Here is a 16,788-nt window from a genome sequence, read left to right as displayed (position 1 = left end):
TATCTCCTTGGAATATTGCCACTCATTCTTCTAGACCCAGCACAGATTTTGCCTCCACCCAGAAACTTTCCTGGCCACTACCAATAGCCTTTAATCATTCATTCTTCTCTGCTCTAATAGCACCTTGTACCCACTTTTACCACACATGCGTCAGGACTCCTTGTTTGCATCTCATTCTTCTTCACTGGATGGTAAGATCCTTAAGGTCAGAAACCAAATGGATTTGTCCTTGGATTGCCAGGACTTAACAGTAGTGGATATTGTAGCTTAGAATCCTCTTGGGTGAAAAAATAACAGAAAACCTAATAGTGGCTAAAATATATAAGGACTTATTTTCTTACCTAGCAAGAAGTCCAGAGGGAAGGTGGTAACTAGCATTGGTTTACCTGTTCAGGGTTGCCATCAAGAATCAGATCCTTTCCCTCCTTTGTACATAGCATTGCATCTAAGTTCAGGAAAGAGGTAGGGTGAGATTGTGCCAGCAGGATATCCTCTGCCCCCTTTTCCTCTGTAGGAAAGCAACGACATTAGCTCCTTAACAGGTTTCTGTCAGCTAGAACTTGGTGTCTTGTCTCCTCTAGCTGTAAGAGAAGCTGGAAAAGTGAGTTTTTAGGAAGACTAATCTTTTGAATAAGAACAAGATGGTGGAATAATCACAGATGCTCCAAGTAATCACAAGACCACAAGGAAATCAGGGATCTGTTTCCTATTGGATAAAAAGCCTAAGGATAGAAAACCAGTCCAAGAAGACTCTTCAATACAAGAAAAAAACATGAGTGATCCAAGTGGGAGCACAGGTAGAAAGCACAGATTCATCTTTTGTAGAATCTAACATACTCTGGCCATCCACTCTATAATCCTAGACAATTCAATGTTCCTCTCTGGAGACCTTCATCTTGTCTTTTCTCATGTAGAAATTGTACCATTCATGTGAATCCTACTTTTTATTCTTTGGCCCCTTTTCTGTTATGCCTTCTGTGGTTTTGCAGTCAGAATTCTCCCTGATAGTCCATGGTGCAGTTTGCCTTGTTTTTTTGCAAGTTATAACTAGTTGTAGTTCTTTAAAGTAGAATTTACACAGTGCTATAGCTTCTGCTTACCTAAATTCCATGTTATTTTGAAATTATAGAAATACATTCATTTGGACACCTTTATTCACTGATTCTGTATTTCAGGCTTTTTATACCTAACATCCATTTATGATATAAAGTTTTTATAATATTCCATTTTGTAACAGGGGAGCGTTATTGATACATTAGTCCAAAATGTGACTGGGTAAATCCTGTATATGTGTACAAGTACCTTCTGCCATCTGCTACACCTAGGGATAGAGACCTTTGCAATGAACAAAAAGCAGAAGTCTCGTTAACAGATGAACTACATCAATCTCATCCATGTGCATTTTTTACTAACACTTGTCGAGACTGATAGCACATAAAGTATGCATGTAACTTAGTACCCTTTCTCAGCCCACCAAATCTAATTAATGCCTCCAGAGGTTACCATAGTGCACACAAATGTGAAATGCCAGGTGAATGAGTTAAAACAGATTTCATTCTGGTCCAGCATAATGATTTTGGAAACAACTTCCAGTGTAAATAGAATGGTATATCCTTCAGATGTTTAGGATTGAGGCCCCTTTAAGATGGGCTGACATGAAATCCCTTAAAGAACTTGTGAGTCCCAGTAGACCCTCGTGAGTACATGGTGTGGCCCCCTTTAAGGGCAGTCATAGTGACCAAACACTGAGCATGAGATTTCCATTTTGAAGCTGCAAAGTGACTGATGTCATGGTGTGATCAAAGTGCTCTGCAAATACTTACTGTAATTATTGTTGTTGTTCTGTTCTTGCTAATAGCCTTATTTATACCCTGAAATTATAATCATCCATAGAAAGATTAAAACAAGATGTATAAGTTTTCTGAGCTGTTTGCCTCACAGATGGTCACCCTTGGAGTTCTTAGAAATTGCCAGGGTTAATTGAAGCTTTAGTTTTCACTGCAGTGTAGTTGATACTTAAGTGTTTCTTACCTGTCGGCTTTCACTATCCAAAAACAGTACAACAATAACACTTTAATTTGCTCTCATTAATGCTAGCCTCTCAGGTAATGTTAGTGCAGTTTTATCTAGATGATGTTTGTTCCTCTGAATGAAACCTTTGTACCAGCTTCCCAACTGAGAAGAAAAGCTAAACAGTGACAAAGGTAAAAACACAAATGTCTCGCTAATTTATCTTTTAAGATGCTCAGAACCCAGGAAACATCAAAGGGGAGTTAACTTTTAAGTGGAGGGCAGGCATTTAGTGTATGATTAACAGCAGTTTCTTTTCCTGTGATTTCAGTTAGCTGAGACAACTGGGAATCATTCTTGGGGAGCCTAACAAATAGTTTTTGCTTAGAGCCAGCTGAATGCTCCAAGGATAACTGTTACAGATTCACACAAACAGCAGTACTATTTGCTCTAGTTCTTTGGTGCTTTTCTGGTAGTATTGAGATGTGAGACAGCAATCTTAGGATCAAGCTTAGATAGAAGGCAAGTAAGGTCCTCCTTTGCCTCTAACCCTCAGCTGTGTAAAAGTAGAAGACCAGCGAGAATAAAATGGGTATTAAAATGTTACGTTATTTAGGTGATACAAGAGCTCTTTGCCTGTATCTTGAGATTTGAGTATTGGCAAAAGTGTAACGATGCTTTCCTAAATCTGGGGACTAGTGTCTCCCACTGGAATTGCTTGCTATTTAATTAAGGCCCAAGAGAAGAAACAGAATTGCAAAAAATGAAGGAGGCCTCCTTAAATCAGTCAGAGCAAATTAGCAACCCCAGTAAAGACTGGAGAATCAATGCTGTAATCCTTCTTGCTTGCAGGTATGATGTACAAAAGTAGAAGGCAAATGGGTGATTTATATGTATGTGAATAACAAAGATGTAAAAACAACATGCAATGAAAGGTAGAGCGTGGACTCTCCAGTTAGACTGCTTGAGTTCAAATTAAAGCCTCATCAGTTATGGGTTGGGTGACCATTAAGCATGTTTGTTTTATGTCATCCTGTATGGGTTTTTCCTTTGTAATGTGGGTATAAAAATAATGCCCTGTGATAGGGAAATAGAGGTTAAATAAGATAATACATGTAAAGTGCTTGGAATAGGGTCTCACACATGGCAAATACTTAACTTTTTTATTAGTTGAGATTTACATGAAAGATAAATTGGGATCAGTGCTTTTACTTCCTCAAATATTTTTTTCAGTTTTCAAAATTTAGTATGGAGTGTTTCCTTCAACTGAAGTTATTCTTTTTACTTAAAAAGTACTTAAAACTATTATTCTATAAAAATTAAATTTTCAGTTATTTAAGAAACACTTTTTCATGTTTGTAATATGAAATATCCTTGTACATCTTACATATTCTGGTAGAATATGGTATAGTTTGTTGGTATGGTAAAACAGATGGGTGAGTCATTGTGAAAAGGGCTCCATTTTAGTAGAAAGCAAAGCCTTTTGCCAAAATCGGAGGTAGGGCAGAGATCTTCCTTCTATACCAAGGCTTCTTCTTTTGCTATGCACCAGTGATTAGCCCAGCAGAGTGGTATTAAAACCATCTTCTCCTTGGCTTGTCATACTGTATGTGGAACCTGAGGCATTTTGTACATTTGTGCTTTTCCTTGCATTCTAAAATAGGTCCACACTTAGCTGTATCTAAGCTGGCAGAAAGTCTGTCAGCATTTCATGGCATACCTCTGTGTACTTACAACTAAAAAGTATAATGTTGTAGATAATAAAATTCTGATATTTACTCTGATAAATTCTGATATCACTCTGATATTTATCTGAGCTTCAGTTCCTTTTTGGATCTGTTCCTTAGTGATTTCTTTAGCCAATTAACTACTCATGACTGAGTCGTGGCATTGAAATCTCAGAGGGCCATGGCCCTGAAGTCATGCTCATTCTGTTTCACTTTGACCTTGACAAGACTCGATAGGAAGAACCACTATGGGATGGTGAGCTGCAAGTAGGAACCTATAGGCAAAGTAAGTAAAAGAAAGTAAAGTAAAAAGTAAATAAAATACCGTATGATTTTATGGACTAGAATTTGATATGGCAGAATTGGTTTGAGCTAAGTTAAATGAAGGGTGAAGACCACAAAACTCTTTCAGGTGCTTCCAACAATAAACAAAAACTTTCTAAACACCAAACAAGGGTTTGTGAAGATTTTTGTTACCTTCATTTTTCTCTTCTCTGAACTAAAGGAACTCAGACTAAATATCAGCCTTAGCAATTAAAGCACACTAAAACACGTCTAAAAAACTCTTACTTAGGCTTCTCCCTTTTAGATACCCTCAAGTTTTATTTCTGACAAACACTTGATAACTTGAAACTACAATGAGAAGCGCTAAGTCTATGAGAAAAGCTGCATTGTAACAATGTAGCCAATATTCAAACAATTCAAATATACACTTGTTCTACTTATCAGAGTTATGCTGGCCTCATAAAACAAAATGGTAAGTGTTCTCTCCTCTATTTTCTGAAAGACTCGGCGTAAGATTTTGTTATTTCTTCCTGAAGTGTTTGATATTCACTAGTGAAGCCATTGGAGCTTGCAGTTTTCTTTGTAGGCAGGTTTTTTGTTTTTTATCATGGTAAAATATATATAAAATTTAACATACATTTTAATCTTTTTTTTTAGTTTATTCGTTTTGACAGCGTGCACGCGGACATGTGTGCAAGTGGGGTGGGGCAGAGAGAGTCCCAAGTGGGGCTCAATCCCACAAACTGTGAGATCATGACCTGAGCTGAAATCAAGAGTTGGATGTTCACTGATACGAGCTGCCCAGGTGCTCCCCATTTTAATCTTTTTCAAGTATACAGTTCAGTGACATCAAGTATATTCACGTTGTTGTGCAGATATCACAACTATCCATCTCTAGAGCTTTTTCCCCAACTGAAGCTATATACCCATTAAACACTTAACTTCCCATTCTCTCATCCTGGTAGCCCACCACCATTCTACTTTCTGCCTCAATGAATTTTTAACTATTTTAGGAACTTCATGTAAGAGGAACGATACTACATTTGTCCTTTTATGATTGGCTTATTTTACGTAGCATAATTTCTTCAAGGCTCATCCATGTTGCAGCATGCATTGAAATTCCCTTCTTTTTAAACTGAATAATATTCCATTTTACGTATATGTTATTTTGTTTATCCATTCATCTTTTGGTAGACACTCAGGTTTTTTTCCACCTTTTGTCTATTATGAGTAATGTTGCTATAAACATGATGTACAAATATCTCTTCAAGTCCTTCCTTGCACTTACTTTGGATATACATCCAGAGGTAGAATTGCTGGATTGCACAGTAATACCATGTTTGATATTTTGAGAAATTGCCATACTGTTTTCCACAGCATCTGCACCCTTTTATATTCCCACCACCAATGCACAAAGGTTCTGGTTTCTCCACATCCTTTTTTTTTTAAATAATAGCCATCCTAATGGGTATGATGTTTATTTTGCTTTTAATTACAAATTAAATTTATTTAATAAATTTAGGGCTATTTGAATTTTTTTTCTTGTGCTGTTTTGGTAAGTTATTGCTAAATTGTGGTTTTGATGGCATTTATCTCATCTAATAAATGGAATATAATTTTTTGTAATACTTCATTATTAGCTTTTCAATGCCTATAGGGTCTGTGGTGATGCCTCCTATTTTATTCCTGTTATTGGAAATTTGTGGGGGTTTTTTCATTTTTTTTCACATTAGATGAGTAATGTGCTGAGGTCATAACAAGGTTTGAGGGAAGCACATGTCACACAACACAACAGCATGAACACCCAATCCTTACACTTAAGAACTACAAAAGGATCCAGAAATTTGCATTGTTTGAGACACAAGTGTTGGAGATTAGTCTTGCCAGAAGCTTATCAGTCTTATTAATCTTTTCAAAGAATCAGCTTTGACTTTGATTTTCCCTGTTTTGTCCATTTTCTGTTTCATTGATTTCTGCCCTTATTTTTTTAATATTTATTTGTGTGTTTGTTTCAAGTATTTATTTTTGAGAGAGAGGAGAGAGCACAAGCAGGGGAGGGGCAGAGAGAGAGGGAGACAGAATCGGAGGCAGACTCCAGGCTCTGAGCTGTCAGTGCAGAGCCAACGCCACTGGGTCTCAAACCCACAAGCCCTGAGATCATGACCTGAGCCGAAGTCAGACACTTAACTGACTGAGCCATCCAGGCGCCCCAATGTTTTATTTATTTTTGAGAGAGAGAGAGGTATAATGCAAGCAAAGGAAGGGCAGAGAGAGAAGGAGACACAGAATCCAAAGCAGGCTCCCAGCTCCCAGCTGTCAGCAGAGCTGCTATGTAGGGCTCGAACTCAGGAACTGTGAGATCATGACCTGAGCTGATGTCAGACATTCAACCACCAAGGTGCCCCCATTTCTGCTTTTAGTTTCTGTTGTTTCATTCTTTCCACTTACTTTGCATCCCATTTACTATTTTTCTAGCTTCTTAAGATTGAAACTGGATCATTGATTTGAGATCTTTCTTTCTTTCTAATAGAAGCATTTAAAACTATCAATCTTCCTCTAAACATAGGTACATCCTATAAGTTTTGATATTTTAACATTTCATTGTTATTTAGTTCAACATATTTTCTAATTTACCTTAAGATTTACTAACTCATGTAAATCTTTGACCTATATGTTGTTTAGATGTGTGTTGCTTAATTTCTAAGTATTTGGGAAAATTTCTAGATATCTTACCCTTTAAAGTTTGGATTAAAAAAGCAAGAACCAACAATATGCACTTTAAATGTAAGCACACAAATGCGTTTAGAATGTGTATATATATATATATATATATATATATATATATATATATACGCATATACACATATATATATAAGTATATGCGTGTGTATATATATATATATATACACATATGCGTATACATATACACATATGCGTATATGTAAGTATATATATGTGTATATGTGTATATATATATATATATATATATATATATATAAACATATGAAATACTGCATAAGACAGCTGGTAGGATTATATTAATCTTAGACAAAGTAGACTTCAAGAAAATAACTATTACCAAAACTCAGGAGGAATATTTATTAATGAATCAATTCATCAGAAATATTAACATTAAACATTGTTAATGGCCAGAAAGCATACTCTGTATGATTTTAATACTTTGGGATTTACTGAGACTTATCTTGTAGAATGGCATATGTGGTCTGCCTTGGAAGATATTTGCCAATGCACATTCACAAAAATGTGCATTCACAAAAATTCTCAACAAGATAGTAGCAAACCAGATCCAACAATACATTAAAAGAATTATTCACCATGATCAAGTGGGTTTTATTCCTGGGATGCAGGGCTGGTTCAATATCCACAAATCAATCAGTGTGATACATAAAAGAAAGGATAAAAACCACATGATCCTCTTAATAGATGTTGAAAGGCATTTGACAAAATACAGCATCCTTTCTTCTTAAAAACCTTCTTTTTGAGGGATAGAGTAGGGATTTGAGTAGGGATAGAAGGATCATACCTCAAGATCATAAGAGCCAAATATGAAAGGCCCACCACTAATATAATGGGGAAAAACTGAGAGCTTTCCTCCTAACGACAGGAACATGACAAGGATGTCCACTCTCACCACTGTTTTCAACATGATGTTAGAAGTCCTAGCCTCATCAGTCAGACGACGCAAAGAAATTAGAGGCATCCAAATCAGCAAGGAGGAAGTCAAATGTTCACTGTTCACAGATAACATATACTAGATGTAGAAAACCCAAAAGACTCCGCCAAAAAAACCCTGCTAGAATTGATACATGAATTCAGCAAATTCACAAGATATAAAATCAATGTTCAAAAGTTGGTTGCATTTCTATATACCAATAATGAAGCAGCAGAAGAGAAATCAAGGAATCTATCCCATTAACAATTTCACCAAAAACCATAAAATACCTAGGAATAAACCTAACCAAAGAGGTGAAAAATCTATATACTGAAAACAATAGAAAGCTTATGAAAGAGATTGAAGACACACAAAAAAAATGGAAAAACATTCCACATTCATGGATTGGAAGAACAAATATTGTTACAATGTCGATACTACCCAAAGCAATCTACATATTCACTGCAATCTTGATGAAAATAACACCAGCATTCTTCACAGAGCTAGAACAAACAATCCTAAAATTTGTGTGGAACCAGAAAAGCCAAAGAAATAGCCAAAGTAATGTTGAAAAAGAAACCCAAAGCTGGAGGCATCACAATTCCAGACTTCAAACTATATTACAAAGCTGTAATTATCAAGACAATATGGTACTGGCACAAAAACAGACAAATAGATCATTGGAATAGAATAGAGAACCCAGAAATGGACCCACAAATCTATGGCCAGCTAATCTTTGACAAAGCAGGAAAGAATATCCAGTGGAAAAAAGACAGTCTCTTCAGCAAGTGGTGCTGGGAAAAGGACAGCGGCATGCAGAAGAATGAACCTGGACCACTTTCTTACACCATACACAAAAATAAACTCAAAATGGATGAAAGACCTAAATGTAAAACAGGAAACCATCAAAATCCTAGAGAAAACAGACAACAACCTCTTTGACTTTGGCTGCAGCAACTTCTTACTTGACATGCCTCTGGAGGCAAGGGAAACAAAAGCAAAAATGAACCATTGGGACCTCATCAAGATAAAAGGTTTCTGCACAGCAAAGGAAAAAAAAATCAGCAAAACTAAAAGGCAATCAATGGAATGGGAGAAGATATTTGCAAATGACATATCAGATAAAGGGTTACTATCCAAAATCTATAAAGAACTTATCAAAATCAACACCCCAAAAGAACAAATAATCCAGTGGAGAAATGGTCAAAAGACATGAATAGACACTTTTCCAAAGAAGACATCCAGATGGCTAATAGACACATGAAAGGATGCTCAACATCAACATCACTCATCATCAGGGAAATCACCAATCAAAACCACAATGAGATACCACCTCACACCAGTCAGAATGGCTAAAATTAACAACTCAGGCAACATCAGATGTTGGCAAGGATGTGGAGAAAGGGGAACCCTTTTGCACTGATGGTGGGAATGCAAACTGGTGCAGCCACTCTGGAAAACAGTGTGGGGTTCCTCAAAAAATTAAAAATAGAACTACTCTGCAACCCAGGATTTGCACTACTAGGTATTTATCTGAAGGATACAGGAGTGCTGTTTCAAAGGGGCACATGCACCCCAATGTTAATAGCACTATTGACAATAGCCAAAGTGTGGAAAGATCCCAAATTTCCATCTAGTGATGAATGGATAAAGAAGATGAGGTATATATTTATGATGGAATATTACTTGGTGATCAAAAATAATGAAATCTTGCCATTTGCAACAACATGGAAAGAACTAGTGTATTACATTAAGTGAAATAAGTCAATCAGAGAAAGACAAATACATGATTTCACTCATATGTAAAATTTAAGAAACAAAACAGATGGGGCGCCTGGGTGGCTCAGCCGGTTAAGCGTCCGACTTCAGCTCAGGTCATGATCTCACGGTCTGTGAGTTTGAGCCCTGCATCAGGCTCTGTGCTGACAGCTCAGAGCCGGGAGCCTGCTTCAGATTCTGTGTCTCCCTCTCTCTGCCCTTCCCCTGCTCACGCCTCTGTCTCTCTCTCTTTCTCTCAGAAGTAAATAAACATTGGGAAAAAAAATAGATGAACATAGGGGAAGGGAAGCAAAAATAATATAAAAACAGGGAGGGAGACAAACCATAAAAGGCTCTTAAATATAGAGAACAAACTGAGGGTTGCTTGAGGGGTATTGGGAAGGGGTGAGGGACATTAAGGAGGACACTTGTTGGGATGAGCACTGGGTGTTATATGTAAGCGATGAATCACTAAATTCTATTCTGAAATTATTATTACACTATCTGTTAACTAACTTGGATTTGAATTAAAAATCATTATAATAATAAAAATAATAATCAGTCTTTAAAAAATACAAATAAAATAAAACAGAATCCTTACCCTCAAAACATCAAAATCTAGATGGTCAAATCATGCAAATACACACAAAAAGTTAACAAGTTAATGCCTCCTGAGTGGTGTAGCCTGGTAGATCCCCCAACAGTCAGAGGAAGATGTCTCTGTGTATTGGGCTGGCCCAGGACGACGCTGTAGAGAAGGTGGGACAGGGTTATAAGGGATCCATTAAGACGCAAGAGTAGATAGGGCAAAGGACAAAGAGGAAGAGGAAGAGCACTCCATGCAGGAGGAAATCATTAGCCGCAAGGGGGGAAACACTAATAAAAAAGAAAGGAAGAAAAAAAAAAAGAACAAATGTGCATTCAGCTGTTATTAGGTATAGTGTTCTTTATATGTGTCATTTAGGTGTTAATTCTTCCATATACTTATTCTTGATAGTTTGTTTCTGAATGTTCTTTTTATTACTGGGAGAGGGGTATCGAAATCTTGAAGAATTACTGTGAATTTGTTAATTTATCCTTTTAAAAAGTTTTGTTCATTTTTGCTTCATGTATTTTGAAGCTCTGTTATTATGTACATGCACATTTAGGATTGTATGTATTGATAAATTGGCTCACCATTATTAAATGTCCCTTTTTATATCTGTAATACTCTTTTTTGTGTGTTAGTCTACTTTGTTATTAAATAACAAAAATCCAACTAATAAATTATAAAGATCAAGTTGGCTTTATTAACCAATTCACAAATCAGGCAGCATCCCATCTAGCAGGTAGAAAGATCTGAAGGACTACAGAAAGGAAAAGGTTTTTGAAGGTAAAGAGGGAGCAGAAAAAAGGAAATTATTAGCAAAGAATCCATTGTTTTAGGCAAGGTTGCCCTCCTAAGGAGAAGTGAAAGGGTGTCTCAATAAAGTCCCTAGTGCTGACAAGGAAAGTCTCATGCTGACTGATTAAAGGTTACATTTCTCGGGGGTTAAAATTACAGTTAGGTTAGGTATTAAGTCTTATTTTACTGACTTGGGGCCTTACCCTAAGTGATGCCATTTGGGTCTGTGGTTTTATTTTTAACACTATTAATATAGCTCTGCCAGTTTTCTCATGCAACATTTGCTTAGTATCTCTTTTTATTTTAATTTAGTTGTATTTTTATATTGAAAGTGCTTTTCTTATAGACAATATGTGGTTGAGTCTTGCTTTTTCATACAAATTGACAATCCATGTCTTTTAATGGGAATCCATTTACATTTAATGTAACTGTTGATATAGTTGGGTTTAAATATGCCATCCTAGGGGTGCCTGGGTGTCTTAGTCGGTTAAGCATAACACTCTTGATTTCAGTTCAGGTCATGATCCCGGGGTCATGGGATCAAGCCCTGCATCAGGCTCTGCATTGAGCATGGAGCCTGCTTAAGATTCTCTGTCGCCCTCTGCCTGTGTCCCCCATTTGCATGCTCTCTCTCTAAAACAAAAAAATAAATAAAAATAAATTTAAAAAGATAAATATGCCATCCTAGTATTTGTTTTCTAATTGTCTCTTTTGTTTTTAGTTTCTCTGTGCTTCCTTTCCTGCCTCTTTTGGGTGAATGGAATATTTTTAGCTATACTTCTTTGTCTTATTTCAAATAAAAATACTACTTGGGGCACCTGGGTAGCTCAGTCAGTTAAGCATCCCACTCTTGATTTCCTCTCAGGTTATGATCTCACAGTTTATAAGTTCGAGCCCCTGTCAGGCTCCACACTGACAGCGCGGAGCCTGCTTGCATTTCTCTCATTTCTCTCTTACACTCTCTCTCTGCCCCTCCCCTGCTCGCATTCAAAATAAATAAATAAACACTAAAAAAAATACTGCTTATTCATGCAGTTTCATGTATTTTGAAGCTCTGTTATGTACCCACATGTACAGCTTTCTGTACCGGAATTCTGTCTGGGGTTGACCTTGCCCATCTTTTCTTTTCCCATCACAAAATGAAACCAAGACCCAGTAGACATTAAGCTAACATGATAGTTATAACATAAGACACACACTTTAAATCACTGTAATCAATGTAACTGGATAGCTGTCTGTATACTGCCACATTCTTCTGTCATGTCCTTCTTCCATGCTGTATGCTGCTTAGGAGCCAGCCTGGAAGATATGAAGTTGTTTCCTTCTTATGAAATTTATGTCAGACAAGGATCATTTTTGTATTATCAGTCAAACAGTTAATTCATGAGCAGCTTGGTGCTGCCCTTAGAAGCTTGCAATTTGGTTAAGGCATTTATATAATTTTATTATGTATTTTTCTATGTTGTATTATGTAAGTGTATCATATTTATATAATAAGAAAGATAAATAGCAATACAAGGCTGTGTGTAACTGTTACAGATAATAAATAAATGAGGTAAAGATGTTTATGTAGTTAATTAGAAAAACAAGCTGCCTAAACAGCTGCCTATAGAGATTCTTGATCATTTATAGTGAGAGAAACTCATATCTTTTTTCCCCTGTCTTCCTCTTTTATATAGATAGATATAGATAAGTATCACATGATTTTTTGAAGATTGAAATTTCATTTTGATTTGGCTTTCCTGGGTGGAAAACGTTTACATCATTTTACACTTTTGAGCATGAATTGCCTCTCTTTCTAGGTGTAATCAGTTTCTACTCTTCAGCATACAGATTTTATGAATAATATTCAGTGCAGAAAGAGAGCTCTAAAAATAATTGTGCAGGTAGGGTTTTGTTAGTCTTACATGGAACACAGGCAGGAGAAAAGAACAAAGGCACATCAGAGGAAAGGTAGTGGTAGGCAGAGCATTTAATTTCATTTGCCTCCACCAAAGAGCTTGCATTTAGCAGAGAAGGAAAAACAAACAAGAAACAGGAGATCTGCAGTAGCTATTGAATGTTTCATTTCTCATCACTGTTAGTCACATTTGAATGGAACCATTACAGTCTTTTTGGTGTATAACTAAGCCTTTCTTTTTCCTCCAAAAAGAAGATCTTGAATTTTATGTTTAAAAGCACAATGAGATGTTTTTGACATTCTGCAGTTCATTTTGAAAATCACAGTCAAAATCCATTGCCTTTCAGTAAGGTGGTAAAGGATGTATATAATACACGTCATTTTTACACGTAATAGTACCTTAGATAGTCTCTAATGTGTATTATGTATACACAGCTTTTAGCATCTCTTTCTATCTGGCAGCTTACAGCATTAGGCTGAATGTTTTGGTGAACAACTGAGTCGGGGTGAAATGCTGAGCAGTAGAACAATGGATTTTTATTATAAAAAGTAAGCTCTTCACAGCTTCTTTCTGATACTTTTCTGTAAAGATTGTAAGCCAACATATTTGCCAGTACATAATTAAGATGGCTAATGTTAAAATTATTCTTCCAGAAATGGAGATGGAATTGACTAACCAACTGATGATTCTCCTCTTGAGCTATGATTTATGTTTTGTACAGGGAAATCTGTTTTGCAAATGTATTACTGACTATTCTTACAAATAAATGTATACAGGGTTGTTATAATTAAGAATTGCTGGGCTCATCTACTACTACAGTATTTACTTATTATTTGACTAAATTTCATATTATTCAGCTCAGCCCAGGGAAGGAGATTTAGTAGGTTTGCTTTCTTATTCTGATACTACTATACTTTGGTTTTCGGTCTAGTGGTTGTGAAATATTCCCTACAAATATGTTTGCTTAGAATCCCCAAAACAAAATAATAAAATCACTTAAAAAAAAAAACCTTTTAATACACAAAATTCGTATTCTGGGCTGATATGCTTTGGCTGTGTGCTAAAAATTAAATAAACAAATACCAAACAAAGCAAAGTTGGTCAAGGCTATGACTTATGAAGAATACCAGCCAATGGTACAACCCTAAATATTCTTTTTCCTTCTCTTGGCCTGAAAATACTTCAGGAGAGAAGCTATCATACCCATCTTTCATTTAAAAATGATCAGTTTTCATGTCTTAGATTCCAAACCTTTTAGAATAGTTTTTGGCTCTTAGATAAAACAATACACTGTGTAATCCATATTGACTCATTAATCATTTGTAACTTTACAGGTACTGATTAGGATGAATGTGATTTGGAGAAATTCTGTTTCCTGTCTAAGGATAAGAAAGGTGCCACATAGATACCAAAGTGGTAATCACCCAGCGGCCCCTCTGGGATCAAGGATTTTAACTGACCCAGCCAAAGTTTTTGAACACAACATGTGGTGAGTTATGTTTCAAGGTCTAATATATATGCCTGTTAAACATTAACAGTGGTATTATTTTCATTTAGTGCCAAGAAAGGATTTTTAAACTTGATCCGTGTTGTTAAGGTCCAAAGGCAGGGTAACTCATCCTAACTTAAGTGTTGCCAATTCTGAATTTCTTCACAAATGGAATTGGAAAAATGACTTCCCAAGTGCTTTCCTCAGCTTTGGTGTTCTTGCAGACCCTTCCTGCTCACCTCTGGTCCTTAGTACTTGTCAGTCAGCAAACTGTATATTCACCACCTGCTGCTTACTGAGCAGGGAGAACACACTGGTATGACCCTAGTCTGTGCTTTTAGGAAATCCAGCCTCTGTTTGGAAAGATAGATATTTCTAGGAAAAAAATAGATGCAATACATAGCAGCAGATTGTAAGGGCCCAGTGTGTTCTTATAAGACATATACACTGTATGTCTTCTAAGAACAACTCAGTAGTGCAAAACCACTTCTCCTTTGACGCTGGAAGATTCTTCCCCCCCATTTCAGCTTTATTGATGTATCACTGATATATAAAGGAAGCTTTCTTTAAGTGGAGAAATTGAGATCAGGATTATTTATTCTGTCTCCAGTACCTAGAACAGTCCCCGACACATAAATATTTGTGAAGTAATGACTTAGATAGTTAAAGCTGGAATAAGGGCATTCTAGGTGTATAAAAAGTCATAAAACACAGAGATTGAAAAGTATAAGACATATTCAGGAGACTGTTAACAGGATAGTTTTCCTAAAATAAGGACTCTTAGAAGATTTATAAATGATAAGGTTGGAATGATATAGAGCAGGTATGGGGGTGGGAGCAGGATTGGGTGAGTTCTGGAATTCACAGCTGAAGTGGAAGGCATTCAAGAGCCACTAAAGAGAAGTGGCAGCATACATAGGCTATTAACTATTGTATATTTATTTGGTTAACAGTATACTAACTAGATAGATCAGCAGGTAGAACTAGAAGCAGGAAAGGACCAATGAAAGAGAGATCTCAAAGGAAGAATAAATAGAACTTGATGCTTTTGTAGAGTAAAGGAAAAGAAAGCATTTGACTCTGAAGTTTTGATCCAAGATGACTAACTGAAAGTTATTAATTAGTTCCACACTATACAATATGTGGCCACTAGCCAGATGTGGTTATTGAGCACTTGAAACCTAATTAGTCTCAAGTGATATGTGCTGTAACATTTTGAAGACTTAGTATGGGCTCTCTCAGCCTTAGTGCCATCTTTTTGGAAACTTCTGCACCATGAGGAGGAAAAAGCAAATGTTCAGGCTGAAGTGTAAAAGAAGATGAGGTAGAGGTCCAAAGAAACCACTAGCTTGTGAACCCATGGAAGCCACAGGAGCAGAAATAAGGAAAGACAGAGGCGGGGATGCTGTTACAAATTGTTGAACTGCATACCAACTTTCTAGAACTTGATTCAATGGGTCTAGAATGTCCATCACCATCTGATCACAAGGACCACCTTTGAGCGACCCACCTTGTTTATTATACCAAAACAGTTCCTTTTGGTCCTTTGCCGTGGACCCGAGACTTTCAGAAATAATTCTGTTTTCATTTGTGGCTGAATGTAACATGTGTACAATAAATCATCTCTTCTGCTGTCTTAGCTGAAGAAAAAAAACAGTACAGGGGTACCTGCGTGTCTCAGTCAGTTAAGCATCTGAGTCATGATTTTGGCTCAGGTCATGATCTCACAGTTTGTGAGTTCAAGCCCCACATCGGGCTCTGCACTGATAGTGTGGAGCTTGGGCCTCTCTCTCTCTCTCTCTCTCTCTCTCTCTCTGTCTCTGCCCCTCCCCTGCTCATGTACACTTTCTCTCAAAATAAATAAATAAACATTAAAATAAAAGAAAGTGCAAAAAGAAGAGGTAAAATATATCATTAAAAATTTTTTATACTGAACCACATGTTAAGATGATATTGTTTTGGATATATTGAATTAAATAAAATATATTAAAATTAATTTCATTTCTTTTAGCTTTTTTTAAAGTTTGTTTATCTTGAGAGCGTATGCATGCACATGTGTGTGAGTAGGGGGTGGGGAGGGCAGAAGGGGGGAGGAGAGAGAATCCCAAGCAGGCTCCGTGCTGTCAGCACAGAGCCCAACATGGGACTTGATCCCATGAAACGTGAGATCACAACCTGAGCCAAAATTAAGAGTCAGACACTTAACTACTAAACCACCCAGGCATCCCTCTTTTAGCTTTTTTAAAAATGGCTACTAGAAAATCTTAAATTACATCTATGATTGACATTATATTTTTTTTGCACAGTTGCTGAATTAAACTACTTTGCCTGCCATTACCAGTATGGACAGTTAGAGTAGGCTGTGAGATCATTGCAATTAAACCTCCACAGGAACTTCTGGTCCTAGGCAAGATCTTCGTTTACCAAGTTTTTATTCTTCATTAGAGTCTCGTGATTTAGCGGTCTATGTTCTCTTCTTCTATCTGCTACCACCAGCTCTTTTGTCCAAGGTACCTGCCTACCCATTTATGTTCTGTTTTGTCATAGACTCTCAGGGAAGC

General features: G+C 36.7%; 1 protein-coding gene and 1 non-coding gene across 14 annotated transcripts in view; one reads left to right on the top strand and one right to left on the bottom strand.

The window, feature by feature from the left end:
* Positions 1 to 16,788, top strand: part of METTL8 (methyltransferase 8, methylcytidine) — a 99,429-nt gene that overhangs the window by 29,472 nt on the left and 53,169 nt on the right. For 10 of the 13 annotated variants that reach the window (XM_042949107.1, XM_042949115.1, XM_042949114.1 and 7 more), the window contains one exon: positions 14,073 to 14,227. In XM_042949107.1, the coding sequence (XP_042805041.1) occupies positions 14,085 to 14,227 (143 nt within the window). In that variant the 5' untranslated portion in view covers positions 14,073 to 14,084. Of the gene's footprint in view, positions 1 to 13,262; positions 13,287 to 14,072; positions 14,228 to 16,788 lie in introns of those variants that run through there. The other 3 variants (XM_042949108.1, XM_042949117.1, XM_042949116.1) reach the window with 3 other exon arrangements.
* On the bottom strand, positions 5,750 to 5,858 carry LOC122229087. The gene has a single exon (XR_006206945.1). It is a non-coding gene; the product is annotated as a small nucleolar RNA U13 (small nucleolar RNA).

Source organism: Panthera leo, chromosome C1 (assembly GCF_018350215.1).
Source record: "Panthera leo isolate Ple1 chromosome C1, P.leo_Ple1_pat1.1, whole genome shotgun sequence".
Lineage (NCBI taxonomy): Eukaryota > Metazoa > Chordata > Mammalia > Carnivora > Felidae > Panthera > Panthera leo.
The sequence above is the reverse complement of the archived record's forward strand: the minus strand, read 5'-3'. Positions and strand labels throughout refer to the sequence as shown.